The sequence below is a fragment of the Platalea leucorodia genome, assembly GCF_965183815.1.
Source record: "Platalea leucorodia genome assembly, chromosome: W".
Classification (NCBI taxonomy): Eukaryota; Metazoa; Chordata; class Aves; order Pelecaniformes; family Threskiornithidae; genus Platalea; species Platalea leucorodia.
The window spans coordinates 10,122,895-10,138,679 of record NC_138859.1 but is presented as its reverse complement, the minus strand read 5'-3'; the positions used below and the strand labels follow the sequence as shown (position 1 = coordinate 10,138,679).

The 15,785-nt window shown below is 37.8% G+C and overlaps 1 protein-coding gene across 3 annotated transcripts in view; it reads right to left on the bottom strand.

The window, feature by feature from the left end:
• The window catches only part of LOC309601795 (kinesin-like protein KIF2A), a gene marked incomplete at both ends in the record, with an annotated part of 73,766 nt that overhangs the window by 17,151 nt on the left and 40,830 nt on the right, over positions 1–15,785 (bottom strand). For all 3 annotated transcript variants that reach the window (XM_082334923.1, XM_082334924.1, XM_082334925.1), the window contains 9 exons: positions 321–431; positions 3,771–3,975; positions 4,653–4,795; positions 5,034–5,125; positions 5,534–5,597; positions 5,742–5,832; positions 6,611–6,773; positions 10,059–10,113; positions 13,078–13,173. In XM_082334923.1, coding sequence (XP_082191049.1) covers positions 321–431; positions 3,771–3,975; positions 4,653–4,795; positions 5,034–5,125; positions 5,534–5,597; positions 5,742–5,832; positions 6,611–6,773; positions 10,059–10,113; positions 13,078–13,173 — 1,020 coding nt within the window. The remainder of the gene's footprint in view (positions 1–320; positions 432–3,770; positions 3,976–4,652; positions 4,796–5,033; positions 5,126–5,533; positions 5,598–5,741; positions 5,833–6,610; positions 6,774–10,058; positions 10,114–13,077; positions 13,174–15,785) is intronic.

Here is a 15,785-nt window from a genome sequence, read left to right as displayed (position 1 = left end):
AATTCTCATTCAACAAACAATACTCTCATATAATTAAGACATTATTTAAAACAAACAAACAAACAAAACCTCAAGCTAGAAGTGCTTCTAGCTAGGTGCCTAGCTAGAAAACTAGAACAAGCAATAAGAAAGGCCAATAAAAAGTGAGAAGGGAGCAAGTTATCTGAAATGTCTCTGCTGAAAGACTCACTCCAAATATCATGTCAGTTAAGTCTAACACATTGGCAGTAGCAAGTAACCAGTTCTAAACAGAAGATCCTAAATTCCCAGCTTCTTTTCTCTTTGTAATTGGAAACATACAGTTAACTAAACAAACTTACCATACAGGTACGGGAGTTTTCTCCTATGAATGAATCTCTTAGCACCTGAGTAAGTTTACTTGCTCTGAATGGTGTATGAGGTTTATTTCGGCCTAAGGCTCTAATGCACTCCTGAAAGAACAAACAGGTTTATATTTATTCAATCCATGTTAAAGAAAAATACATAATACAAATGCAATTCAAAATCAGAAAATATATGCCTTAGTTATGCTGCTGTCCTCTAAGATATAATTAAAATTTACTATTAAAGCTTGAATTCAAGAAGTGTTAGGCTTTTACCTCTCATTAAGTTCAGTAGAGAGGTAAGAACTTAAAAAGGACTTGGGAGCCTAAAAACTTTCTGAATCTCATCCAAAATGTTTACATATATTGTATCCAACAACAACAGCAAAAAATTCAGTGTTGATGTTAAATCTCCAGACTAACAACTATTTCTGATTATGAGCTGCAAAAGCCTGAATGATCTACAGCCTCTGCCAGCAGAAGAAGTGTGGACAGTGACTCACATTAACTCTATCAGTTAAAAGCAGTAGCTTTGATTCTGGCTCTACCACTGACTTTCTTTACAGCTCAGAAGAAAACACTGGTGTCCAAACTTTCTGAAAGCTTCCACAGGTCACAAACCTAGTCAGTATAGCTCTGTATTGATGTATTCAATATTGGAAGACACTTGAAAATGTAAGTCATTCCCTGTTTTAAAATATTCTTCATGTGAAAAAACAGGGATAACATCTCCCCTTTCACTCACAGGAAGGGTATGGGGCTAAACTAATATTTGCAATTGGTTGGAGAGTTCCAGAGAGAAATACTGTACAGAAGTAAATATTAAGAAATTACTATAGAAGTTACAGCAGCAACTAAGTACAACAGTGCAAACCAAGATCGCACTAATCTAAACATCACTTCTGCCCACTCAGAGTTCTAACATCAGCTAATAAATTACTTCTTACAGAAAGAAAGTTTAAATTTAAATTTCTGGTTTTTTGTTGTTGTCCTATTTTGATCATTAATTCCAGTTTCTGGCTTTGCCTTAATACTTTGTGTACAGGCATCTCTTCAGATTCAGGGCTTCCTTGGTACAGTTTTAACACATTTACACAGAGAACTTCTTCAAACAACCGTACATCAAAATCTTTTCATGTTATAGCTTTGCTTTTAGCAGGACTAACAGATGGAATGGCTTTTGTGTTACATGAATAGTTCTACAGTAGTTCAGCTAATCCTCCAGCTGCAGCCATATCCTTGTGGCCTTTTGAAATTTCCTAGAAACAGCTAGCCAGGCTAGAAACTGTGGGATGATAATCCAAGAAAGCATTGCAACTGTGAAACAACATAAAACAGAACTAAACAGGCTCAGAATAAAACTGCCATGATACAAAACAGAACAAACACAAGGGCAAGTTGGCTTTAACTAAACTGATTATTTAAAAACTCACCAGATTAATTTTATAGAATGGACACAGCTCAGATAAACAGAAAGACTGAAGCTTGTTGAATGCGAATTTCACATGCAAATGCTAACGAGAACTCAATACTTACAGGTGAGCAAGGCAGTGCATTCCTTGAAATTTTTTAATTTGTTTGTACATTACTACTATATTTACATAAGGAGAAAAGCAGATTAGACAGGAAGAGGGGCAACAGATTTTCACCAAGTGACATTACAAACTAAAAACAGTAACAAATGTGTATGTTGAATTACTGATATGGCGACCAACAAGTTTAATTAAGATATTTTAATTTACTATAATGATTTTTAGTTTTCTCACTCTTGAAAAATTAGAATTGGATTGTCTCCTTAATAGTAAAAGGATTATGGGAGGATACTGCCAGCTTCTAAATTAATGGAGTTTTTAACTACTTTTGCTTTTCATCACAGCTCAGAAAACCAGGTAACAAAATGACAATACTACTTCCATGTAGAGACATTACAGAAATAATTTCCTGTACCAAAAATCTGAACAGGTAAGACAGGACTGATATCCTCATGCAAATAGCAAATCTTGGATTAGCACCAAAAACCACTCCTCAGAACATACTAGTTTAATTCGAACTTGACAATAACTTCAAGGATCTTGAATACAAATGGAAAAAGCTGTGTAATGTTTTTGGGGATAGATGAAAAATGGAAAACTAATATATCATTGAGAAACATTTATATCTTCTTGTATCGCTGTTTAGACCTCTGCAAGACCTCCACTTATTTTTATTTCCCCTTCCCCATATAATTTAGATCACAACCACCAGTACAGCAGCCACAGAGCCTTTCACTATAATTAAAAAGACAAGTTGTATGAAAATGAACTAAAAGTATGTTGTATGGGTATTGTATTGAAGGCGCTAGACAGCACAAAATCAGCAAGTAAACTAAAAAAACAAAACCAAAACAGCTTTATTCAATTACATTTCGAAACAAGTGATAACGTCAACACAATGTTGTTTGCATTATTTATTTTGATACTAAATCAAAACAGGCCACAGTTTTGGAACTGCTGCTTCCATTTTTCAACATGGCATACAATTTTGTAATGACACATTACAATTTTGTGGTGTCTTGTGAGATCTGCTTAGAGTCTGATACAAGTCTTCTCCCAAGTTTATACTGGGATAAAAAAGTAAGCACGGTGATTTTTGGGTTTAGATTCTTTATATAAAACCACAGTGCTGGTGCATAGAGTAGTAAACCTAAAGCAAAGCTAACCAACAACAGAGATAAGTTTTGGACCATTCAAAACTACTGTTTCCCCAACTGAGACCAAAAAATTACTTTCCCTATTATAGACTGAACCTCTTTTGAGCATTATACAACAAACAAAAAAAGCATTTGAATATTTAAATAATATTTCTTAGCTCCCTTGATGTGTTCTGGATTAATGTATGAAAATCTGCAAAGTGATTGTATCAGACAATTTGCTATAAAGAATAGTCAAAAATGGATTCCACCTTTCAAGGGTTATTTTAATTGATTTGTTAATTCTTTCTGGATATAGTGCTGTTGTGTTGTTTTCTTCTTTAGTTAATTAAGTGGCAAATAAATCTGTCATAAAGGTAACTTTATTTTTTATATTTTCTTAAAAAAAATATATACTGAGATCAGTAAGAATATTTCCAGTTAGCATTTCAGACCTTGAGTACCAAAGTAAGTCATCTCTCCTTCCATTTTAGGTGTATATCAGAAAAGTGTTCAAATTCAACTACTGGGGATTTTGTTTTGTTTTTTTTTTAAACTACATGAAAGTTGATAGCACAATGTTTCTGCAATGATTCTACTTGGTAATTACCAAGTGTTTCTTCAGGCATTTAAAGAAAAAATCAATACGTTATTTTACCTGTCACATCAGTAGACAATGTAGACAAGCAAAGCCTGCAAAAACACTCATTTTAATAGTCATTGCTATTATATGTAGAAGGCTTCCACCTACTCAAAGGCAATGGAAACATTTCAGTTACCTTGAGTGCTAAAAGGCTCTTGTTAATTTCCGCACCTTCCAGTCGTGTCTGCCTATCTGCACTGGAAGTATCTGCTCCTCTTTCATTGCCAGCCAAATCAATCAGAGAAAATTTACCATGCAATTTCCCTTTCCTTCTGAGAATAATCTGAAACACTGCATGGCTTCGAGATGAGTGTGCATTTGCAGATGTCTGGCCAGATGTCCTTTAACAAAAGGAAAGAAAGGAAGGACACATGAACAGGCGAAGGACCATAAATGTTAAACACTACCCTCAGAACATTAGTTTTTTCAGGGCAGAGTCCTGTATTTACCCTAATAATTTGATGCACATAGTATAATTATACCTATTTTTCCAATTCTTCAAACAGAAATGGAAGATTAATAACATTTTACCTCCCTCTTAAAAGCAAGAATAATCAGATCTCCAAAGATTTCAGACTATCAGAGAGCTTACATGTAAAATGCCGCCAATGGCTGATCAGGCAGCAGTCTATGCAGAAGGCTAATTTCAAAAACAATAAAGCTGGATCTTAAAAAAAAAATAAAAATTTTATGCTTAACTTCTGTCACTACATATCAAGGCCTTTTAGAACTGAATTATCCGGCAGTATTCCAGATTATAAATTATGTGAATTTAAGTCAGTAAACTGGTTATATAATGCATGCAATTAACATCCTGTAGAAAAATCAGTTCATATTTCTCTCTAGGAGAGAAACTCTAAATTATCTTTATTCAAAAGATAGGCAGATTCCTTATTTGCAGCCAACATTATAAAAAATACCACTGCATTTTAAAAAGCCACCACTATGTAGAGACAAAAAAATCTTGTTCCAATTCTTTAATTTACAATGAAAAATTGGTGGAAGCTATGGGAGATACCTGCAGCTGTTGCCTATTTCAATAAGCTTAAGAACATCTTCAACACATTTGACTTCCCGTTCCTGTAATCCCACCACCTGGACTTGCTGTTTACCATCTTCTAACACTCTTAATTTTGTCTTCCTGTTCAACAAGTCAAAAACCTTAGGGAGGGGAAACAGAACAGTTAAAGAGGAGCTTTAAAAGACATTTTTTCTTCAAATCTCGTATCAAAATATGCAAAGCATTTCATGAACAAACATGATTGGAAGGGAAGTGTAAAGAATTATTTGAAATAAAGCTTTCAGTACAAAAAAGAAAAAAATCTTTTATGTGACAAGCTCACAATCTTGTTTGTGAAAGAGAAATTCCACCTTCCTCAGAAAAAGATCGGGTACTTACCTTACCACTGTAGATCTCAAAAAATGTTGCATATACTTGAAGTTCTAACTTCTTATAGTTTGGCTTCTTTAGCATTAAAAAGACATCTCGAGCTGTGAATACATTTCCAAAATAAAAAGAAATCTAGTTATGCATTTTCATTTAGTGAAGACACATTAATGCATAACAGTCTGTTTTACAGCATCTCTCATATTTTGCAAGTGTAACAGATAGGGTCAGTCAATCAAGTAAAAAACACTGCAGTTTAAACTGCCACATTACACTGGAAGATGCAGAAGACCCCAAAATTGTAAACTCAGTTAATCATCAGTTATATTTCTTATGTTTTTGAAGCTATCTATATATATATTTACTTCACTGTGTAAAGACTACACACCTAGGAACTATTTTTTATGTTACCAAAGCTCCACTGTAATGCAAAATATGTTTGTATGACAGGGAGTAGAAATGTATTGACCTCAACTAATTTGCAAAAAGCCAACAGAACAATAAAGTCTCACCTGCAAGTGCATATATTCCTTTAGAACAATCTTGGTTCTTTCCTGAAAAGTCACCACCCATAGTCTAAATTAAAAAAACAAAAAAGACCAAAAATACACTATAAAGATCACAGAACTGTAACTTACATATTTGTGACTTATTAGAATTTATCAAAGTGTATCATACATAAAAAGACGTGTATTGCTGACATGTAGAAGAAATACTTACATGGGTTTTTCCACTGCCTGTTTGTCCGTATGCAAAACAAGTGGCCATTCCCCTTTCAAATATGGTCTCCACTAACGGTCGAGCTGTAAACCTAAATGCAAAAAAAACTCCAGTACTTAAGAAACTTAATTGCTTTAAGATGCAACACTACCACAAGGACACTATAAATTTTAAGGCCAGAAGTGACAAAACTGGTTCTGTACTTTGAGAGGCCAAAGGACATCTCCACATTAATTCCTGAACTAAAGAGGCTACCAGCTCTAAGGCATTAAAATATCCTAAACAATTAAACAAAAGCTACAAGGTGTCTCCCATTTATTTTACAACAATATTATCCTCCTTCAAACCCTGAGAAAAAAAAATTCCTTGTTTTAATGATGCAACATGGCACAGCTTACTACATGGAGTTTGGAGCTCCATAAAGAAGACAGGATTAGAAAATATGGAAGTAGGACAATGCAGCAGATAAATACTTAGATTTTGCCAATACAAAAATTCGGCTATAGTTTTGTTTTTGGGTTTTTTTTCCCTAAATCAGCTTCCAAGAATAAGTTTAGAAGACAGGTGGCCAAAACAACATTGCACGTCTTGCCTCCTGAGGAGGCAATACATGCTAGAGCCTGGAAAGGCAGGGCTTGGAGGAAGACTGAGAGCAGGACTGAGGTCAATAGAAGTGGAGATGATACTGCAGATGAAAAATTCAGGATAAACAGAGATAAAACAAAAGAAAACAGGCAAAAGAATGGAGGTAGCAATATACGTATCTGATAACACAGAGAAGTAAAGTCCATGACCAAGGCAAGCCCACAGTTATTGACATGGGAGATACATGAGAAAAAAGATTAAAAAAAAAAAGCATATACACATACCTGTAAACCATTTCATTAGGAGCCGTGTCATCAAAGGCATAATCAAAACGAAAAGTTTGGTTTTCTAGGTACCTTGTTAAATCCACCTTTTGTTTTGGTTCATGTACCATCACAACATCTTTACTAGGAATTGTTATTACATCAAGGTCTTTCATTAAAGTTTCTGTAAAATAAATGAAATATATATATTTAAGTAGCAACACATCACTATTTTTTACATTTCTTCATTGTTTACACTCTTATAACATCTCAGATAACACAGCTCCTCCAAGTAACAACACTGCAATGGACTTGGGCTTCTGATACCTAGATAGTAATCTGCTAAGTAAGAGATTTCATTTTGGAAGTCTAGTCATCCTATCCTACCAAGTGCTAGAAAGTAAAGAGAGGTTGTACAAAGTTGTTTAGAAAAACTAAGATCATTAGTTATAGCACTATCGTTATAGCTTCATTTTAAAATTTTGTCTTTTTATTTTCCCTAAATCCTTAAAGTTATAGTCATATGTTCACAGCTTTCAAAAAGAAAAAAATTGTTTTCATTCTACACAGACATTTTCATTTGTGCATTCCTCCTGGAATCTAGAGTATACATCTTTAATATAGAATTTCTCTAAAGTAAAATCCTTTCTAAAAATTACCTTGTAAGCAGAAAAAGCTGAAAATGCTAATGCTGCTTCCTATCACTGGGAATGAACAAAAGCCATCTAGATGTGATTTCAATAGTGAGTTCCCAGGTTATAATTACTACACAGCACTACAATTTATTGCTAATTGTTGTATGAGAAACGACTCGGCAAAACAGAGAACCCAGCGATCCATGATATGCACAAAATCCTTTCTGTGTACAGTCAGGATCACTAATGTGTCCTACTTGCATTTCTATGTAAAATTTCTTAAAGGCATGCAGTTCAAGAATTTGATGTGGCTTTATACAATCAGATAGAAATCTTTTCATCAGTTAACGTACTGATCAAACAGTACAATGGTTACCATTGCATGACATTACACACCAACAGAAATATGCATTCAAGTCACTATATAATCAATTTTTTAACTGCACTGCAATAAAATAAAATGCAATTATTCTGCAGTAATCACAGAGAAGAAATAAGGAATAGTGGTGAAAAGATATATATAAAGGTCAATTCTTTGCAGCAAAAGCTTTTTAGTTAAAGCAGTCAAAAGCTGGTTTTTCTTAAATGATTGTTTGGAGTAAGACATTTACCTGCTCCCAGCTATTTGTTATGACAACCTGTATTCCTTGCTGATGAAAATTTGAAATAGTGTCTCTGAAACCAACCACACAATTATATAATTTCTCAATTATAAATATATGTCACTGAAATAAAATCTTAAAATGTCAATCTGAAGACCTACTTCCTGCAAAGTCAATCCACAGAACGATTGGTACTGAGAACACCTAAAACTTTGGTGATAATTCTGTTTGTGAGACTGACAGAAATTGATTTGTACACTTGATTTCTATTAAATTATTTGAACATCTTACAGAATTTCAAAATACAGAACACGAAAGGGGAAAGATAATATTTTTGACATGTTATATTTTTTGACGTGATATTATTGCAATAATAAAGGAAAAAATATTTATATTTTTTCTCTTCAGGGGATTACACACTAATATCTTTGATTCCTTTATACTCTTCAATTTTAAAATGTGGCATGAGAAATATTGTTTCTTATGAACTTTCAAAATTAAAGTGCATGTTCTCAGAGATTGTATTATGTGGGTACTAGATTATCTCTATGGTTCATCCCCAGCATAGATTATTTCATTAATAACTTTTTATTATAGCTTATTCTTAAAAATGCAAAATAACTTTAGTGCCAACCTCATTTTTACTTAGACACTCATCTTCCTACCAACACCTCAGAACTATTTTTTTAATAGCTGCAAACCACTAATACCCAAGATATGCAACTTGCATAGAATCAAATCCCACTTCTGAATACCAACTCATGCCTCATGACAACTTGCTGTCATTTACTGTAATTTCACTTTGTCCACCTTCAGTGCAGGTAGAAGGGAACATTCCCTCGAAATGTATCACATTTCTATGTCATATTTTATTAAAGATAACCTCCAATGCTAAAACAGAAATTGAACTGCTACCAGACTTGTATATTGAATGCCCTTATTACATAGGTTGTGCAAAATAGTTTTAATCAACCAATTTTTGAGATTATGCATTCCATTCAGAACAATAAAAGAAAAAATACAGGGAATAAGAAAACAGTAAAAGTAAAAATAAAGAAAAAAAAAAAGGTAGGGGAAGCAGCAACACGGAGGGAAAAATTAGAAAAAAAACCCCTAACTATATACTGACATCAACATATGTTTTCCCTTCCCCTTTCCCATACAATTCTCCCATTTTCCTCTGGATATGCTCCAGATAATCCTCAATGTGCAGTTCTGACAGTACAAAAATAATAAATGCATCCCATGTTGTTTCAGAGTCAGAGTGATGTTCTTTGAGTCCTTTAGCTAAACAAAATATAACAAAAAGAGAAGGAAAGAAATATCTTTCAAAATGAAAGTCAGCTTACTTTAGTGCTGGATTCAGACAGGCTGCAATCCAGAAGCATTTGTGGTTTTTAATTTCCCGCTGAAAGTAAAGAACTTCATAGAAAGATTGAGATTTAACTGGAGTTGAAAACCTAAACGTTTGTTTTTTTGGTTTTTTTTTTTTTTTAATACAGACTCCAGTCCGATCAGCAGGCAGTAAGAAAAAAAGTTGTAATACTAATTCTACATAAAAAGAAGTCACTAGGGAGTGATTCCAGTACCTAAAAATAGTTGTTTAGTGCCGTTTCATATGCCCTAGGGTATCCTGTCCAGCCCTGAGCAGCAACTCCAGGAGATACAAGTCTCCAGTTTGTCTGTAACCCATCAGCCCTGCGAGGATGTCTTGGACACCCTTGGGCACCTTACATGTCAGAAGACACCAACATTCAGGCACCTGAATTGTTCCCTTGATGTCTGATTCAAGACCACTTGAAAGTGTAAATATGCATGTATAAAAAAAAAGTGTAGAAAATTTTTCATTGGGTAGCTCACTGATCAGAAGATCACTTAAAGGATAGTTTAAAAGAATGGTGATCCTAACACAATGTAAGAATACTGAAGAAATTACAGTAGAATTAATTCCTTGATCAACTAAATACATCCTAGATGACCTTGGGAAAAAATTACAGTCTTTCTGTGCCTCAGCTCCCAGTCCATAAAATGGTGACAGTTAAACTACTTTTCTCCCTGTCTTTATCCAGGTTATGATAAGTCTATGAATTTTCTGGGTCCCTCACACATATTGTCTAGTATAACAGAGTTTCACCTTTGATCAGTATTTCTAGATCTCTTTAATACAAATAATATTACTATCAGAAGCAGCTTTTCAGAGAAAAAATTCTGCAAAATCTTAAATGGCCATACCTTTTTTATTGAGTGGTCGTTTTCGTACACAAACACATATCCTGTGCTCATCAGTCTACAAAGGAAACAATCATTCAGTGAACTATACCCCAATTCTAGTTATACGATATTTTACTTCTATTCTTGAATTAATTAACCAATCATTTAAACAAAGAGAAATTTCCAAGACAGTGAGTCATCCTAACGTGTAAAAGCCCCTTGTGTCTGCACAATAACCAAGAACCCAAAAGGGAGAACCATACATTAATAAAACTCCCTGCAGACAGTGATCTGATCCTGCAGAATACCAGGTATATCTTGGAACATTGCAAGCAAATCCAGCTGTAACAGGGTAGATACGCTATTGACAGAAATTGTCAAAATCTCCTTGATCATGCCCTGGTAGAATTCTCAATCATGAGGGGTACAGGATGGGTAAAAAGTAGAGTCAGGACCCTAAACCTCAGAAAGGCAAACTTTCAGCTGTTTAGGGTGCTAGTGCATGGGATCCCTTGTGAAACTGCCCTCAGAGGTAAAGGAGCGAACGAAACATGGGAGATATTTAAAAGACATGTTTCTTAGGGTGCAAAAGCTCTCAATCCCAACATGCAAGAAGTCGGGCAGGGGAGGCAGGACGCCAGCTTGGCTAAGTCAAGACCTCTTAGCCAAACAAAACCACAAAAACAAAATGCATAGGCAGTGGAGGCAGGGATACACATCCTGGGGAGATTATAGTGATATGGCCCGGGAGTGCAGGGAGGGGATCAAGAAAGCCAAGGCACAGATGGAGCTGAACTTGGCTAGGGACATGAAAAATAACAAGAAAGGTTTCTTCAGGCACATAGGACAACAAAGGAAGATGAAAGAAACTGTACCCCCCCCAATGAGTGAAATGGGAGACCTGGATACAACCAACATGGAGAAGGCTGAGGTACTCAATGACTTTTTTGCCTCAGTCTTCACCGGCAAGCGCTATAGCCACACCGCCCAAGTCGCAGAATGTAAAGGCAGGGACTGGGAGAATGAAGAACCGCCCACTGTAGAAGAAGATCAGGTTCGAGACCATCTAAGGAACCTGAATGTGCACAAGTCCATGGGACCTGATGAGATGCATCCGCAGGTCCTGAGGGAACTGGTGGATGAAGTTGCTAAGCCGCTATTCATCATATTTGAAAAGTCGTGGCAGACTGGTGAAGTTCCTACTGACTGGAAAAAGGGGAAACATAGCCCCCATTTTTAAAAAGGGAAAAAAGGAAGACCCAGGGAACTACAGGCCAGTCAGCCTCACCTCTGTGCCTGGCAAGATCATGGAGCAGATTCTCCTGGAAATTATGCTAAGGCACATGGAAAATAAGGAGGTGATTGGTGAGAGCCAACATGGCTTCACTAAGGGCAAATCGTACCTGACAGATTTGGTGGCCTTCTACGATGGGGTTACAGCATTGGTGGATAAGGGAAGAGCAACTGACATCATCTACCTGGACTTGCGCAAAGCATTTGATACTGTCCCGCGCGACATCCTTGTCTCTACATTGGGGAGACATGGATTTCATGGGTGGACCACTCGGTGGATAAGGAATTGGCTGGATGGTCGCACTCAAAGAGTTGCGGTCAATGGTTCGATGTCCAGACGGAGACCAGTGATGAGTGCTGTCCCTCAGGGGTCTGCATTGGGACCAGTATTATTTAGTATATTTGTCAGGGTCACAGACAGTGGGATTGAGTGCACCCTCAGCAAGGTTGCAGATGACACCAAGCTGAGTGGTGTGGTTGATACTCTAGAGGGAAGGGATGCCATCCAGAGGGACCTTGACAGGCTAGAGAGATGGGCCCGTGTGAACCTCATGAGGTTCAACAAGGCCAAGTGCAAGGTCCTGCACATGGGTCAGGGCAATCCCAAGCACAAACACAGGCTGGGCGGAGAATGGATTGAGAGCGGCCCTGCGGAGAAGGACTTGGGGGTATTGGAGGATGAAAAACTGAATATGAGCCGGCAATGTACGCTCGCAGTCCAGAAAGCCAATCGCATCCTGGGCTGCATCAAAAGAAGCGTGGCCAGCAGGTCGAGGGAGGTGATTCTCTCCCTCTACTCTGCTCTCGTGAGACCCCACCTGGGAGTACTGTGTTCAGCTCTGGGGCTCCCAGCATAAGAAGGACATGGACCTGTTGGAGTGGGTCCAGAGGAGGGCCACGAAGATGATCAGGGGGCTGGAGCACCTCTCCTATGAGGACAGGCTGAGAGAGTTGGGGTTGTTCAGCCTGGAGAACAGAAGGCTCTGGGGAGACCTTATAGCGGCCTTCCAGTACTTAAAGGGGGCCTACAGGAAAGATAGGGAGGGACTCTTTATCAGGGAGTGTAGTGATAGGATGAGGGGTAACACTTTTAAAGTGAAAGAGGGTAGATTTAGATTAGATATTAGGAAGAAATTCTTTATTGGGTGGTGAGACACTGGAACAGGTTGCCCAGAGAAGTTGTGGATGCCCTCTCCGTGGAAGTGTTCAAGGCCAGGTTGGATGGGGCTTTGAGCAACCTGATCTAGTGGAAGGTGTCTCTGCCCATGGCAGGGGGGTTGGAACTAGATAATCTTTAAGGTCCCTTCCAATCCAAACCATTTTATGATTCTATGATTTCCACAGAGATCTGATAATCTTAATCATTTAAAGATTCTGTTCCTCTGACTTCTCTGCAAATCAAAGGCCCTCATCACCTTCAAAGATCAAATATTAATCTTTATACTCAACGGGGTTTTTCAGAGAAGGTTAATGGTTTTGTGTGCACATCCCTTAGCAACCCAGGAAAATCTATAATATAGAGGCTGACTGACTACTTAGTACATGTTGGTACTATTTTATAGTCAAAAGATATTTAAATGACATAAAAAATGACTGAAAAAATACACCCATGTTATAAAGAATACTAATATGTATTAAATTACTTATTTTTTATTTTTACAGAAAGAAGTATATTCATACATTGAAAAAACTGGAAATAAATAGCAAAATTCAGAATAAAAAATTTCCACATCACTGGGGTACTTACAGGATCTGCAGATGTCAGTGGTCTGTAATCCAAACTTCCCCTGAAATCTCTTATCATACACATAATTTCATAATTTGGGTTTGTAGCATCAACATCCTAGGGAAGTAAGCAATGGCATTTCTAATACATTTTTTTTCCTGAAATGAACTCATTAAAATATCTTCTAAATTTACTTGTAAAAAAAATACACATTAACTGAAATGTTAATTTTTCTCCAAAGTGCCATAAATGTCTCAACTGCAAGTTTAACACTTCTTTCCGTTCTGATGTAGCTAATTTACTGATCATAAAACAAAACAATTATATGCCTTCTATTTCATATTTTTGGTTGACATGTAACAGAAAATACTTTTTAACTGGGGACTCATTAAAAGTCTACTCAAGAAAGAAATGACTCCTGCCTTTTGCCAGAATCTTCACATTAAAGAAACGCAGCTGAACAATTGCGCAACAGATAGTGTATACAGTCAACGTATCTTAATCTGAGATAAGGCGGTCCAAGAGACAAATGGATACACTCTATTATACAATGTCCTGGTTTCGGCTGGAAAAGAGTTGATTTTCTTCCTAGTAGCTGATAACTAATAATAGTAGCTAATAATGTTGATAACACACTGATGTTTTAGTTGTTGCTAAGTAGTGCTTACACCAGTCAAGGACTTTTCAGCTTCCCATGCTCTGCCAGGTGCACAAGAAGCTGGGAGAGGGCACAGCCAGGACAGCTGACCCAGACTGGCCAAAGGGATGTTCCATACCATATGATGTCATGCTCAGCATATAAACTGGGGGGAGTTGGCCGGGGGGCAGCAATCGCTTCTCGGGGACTGGCTGGGCATCAGTCAGCAGGTGGTGAATGGCTGCATCACTTGTTTTTCCTGGGTTTTGTTTCCCTCTCTCTCTCTTGTTGTTTTCCTTTTCATCATCATCATCATCATCATCATCATCATCATCATCATCATTATTATTATTATTATAATATTTCAATTATTAAACTGTTCTTATCTCAACCCATGAGTTTTCTTACCTTTGCTCTTCCGATTCTCTCCCCCATTCCACCGGGGAGGGGGGAGGGTGAGCGAGCGGCTGTGTGGTGCTTGGTTGCCAACTGGGATTAAACCATGACAAGTCCTTTTTGGCACCCAACGTGGGGCACGAAGGGTTTGAGATAATAACAGATTAACCAGAGTGTATTAAGGAATTTGTATCTGTTAACAGCTGCCAGTCACAGAAAAATAAGAAGCAATATGTCCTGTTCACTGATGGGTCCTGTCATCTTGTGCATCGGAGGTGGAAGGCTGCTGTATGGCGTCCTATACAACAAGTTGCAGAAACTGCTGAAGGAGAAGGTGAATCGAGTCAGTTTGCAGAGGTGAAAGCCATCCAGCTGGCTTTGGATATTGCTGAACGAGAAAAGCGGCCAGTACTTCATCTCTATACTGACTCATGGATGGTGGCAAATGCCCTGCGGGGGTGGTTACAGCAGTGGAAGCAGAGCAACTGGCAGCGCAGAGGCAAACCCATCTGGGATGCCACATTGTGGCAAGATATTGCTGCCCGGGTAGAGAACCTGGCTGTAAAAGTGCGTCACGTAGATGCTTGCGTACCCAAGAGTCAGGCCACTGAAGAACATCAAAACAACCAGCAGGTGGATCAGGCTGCTAAGATTGAAGTGGCTCAGGTGGATCTGGACTGGCAACATAAGGGTGAATTATTTCTAGCTTGCTGTTCCCATGACACCTCAGGCCATCAAGGAAGAGATGCAACATATAGATGGGCTCGTGATCGAGGGGTGGACTTGACCATGGACACTATTGCACAGGTTATCCGTGAATGCGAAACATGCGCTGCAATCAAGCGAGCCAAGCGGTTAAAGCCTCTCTGGTATGGAGGACGATGGCTGAAATATAAATACGGGGAGGCCTAGCAGATTGATTATATCACACTCCCACAAACCCGCCAAGGCAAGCGCCATGTGCTTACCATGGTGGAAGCAACCACCGGATGCCTGGAAACATATCCTGTGCCCCATGCCACCACCCGGAACACTATCCTGGGTCTTGAAAAGCAAGTCCTATGGCGACATGGCACCCCAGAAAGAATTGAGTCAGACAATGGGACTCATTTCTGAAACAACCTCATAGACACCTGGGCCAAAGGGCATGGCATTGAGTGGGTATATCACATCCCCTATCATGCACCAGCCTCCGGGAAAATCGAACGATACAATGGACTGTTAAAGACTACGCTGAGAGCAATGGGTGGTGGAACATTCAAACACTGGGATACACATTTAGCAAAAGCCACCTGGTTAGTCAGCACTAGGGGAATTCAACATAAGTGATTTTAGGTCAACTTAGAAACATCATTAAACCATGAAGTAAATTGCCTGAATTATTTACGTGGTGGTGGCACTTCTCATGTCAGTAGCAGATTGGTAGTATCTCTTTAGAGAGACTAACACATACACGCAGGCCTGCCAACAAGATTACGCTACTAGTTTTGCTAAAGCTTTTACACTACTGTGACAGAAAGTCGTTTAATATTAAGAGATTTTCTCAAAGGATTAACAACTTCATTTCTTTCACGCAAGTTTCTAACAACTTGCTGCCAAGCTGTTTGTATGATGCAAAGCTAAACTATAAATGCATAGACAGGTGTAAAGGAAAAAAAAAATCACTGTTCAAATTTGAGCCTCAAATAGATCTCCT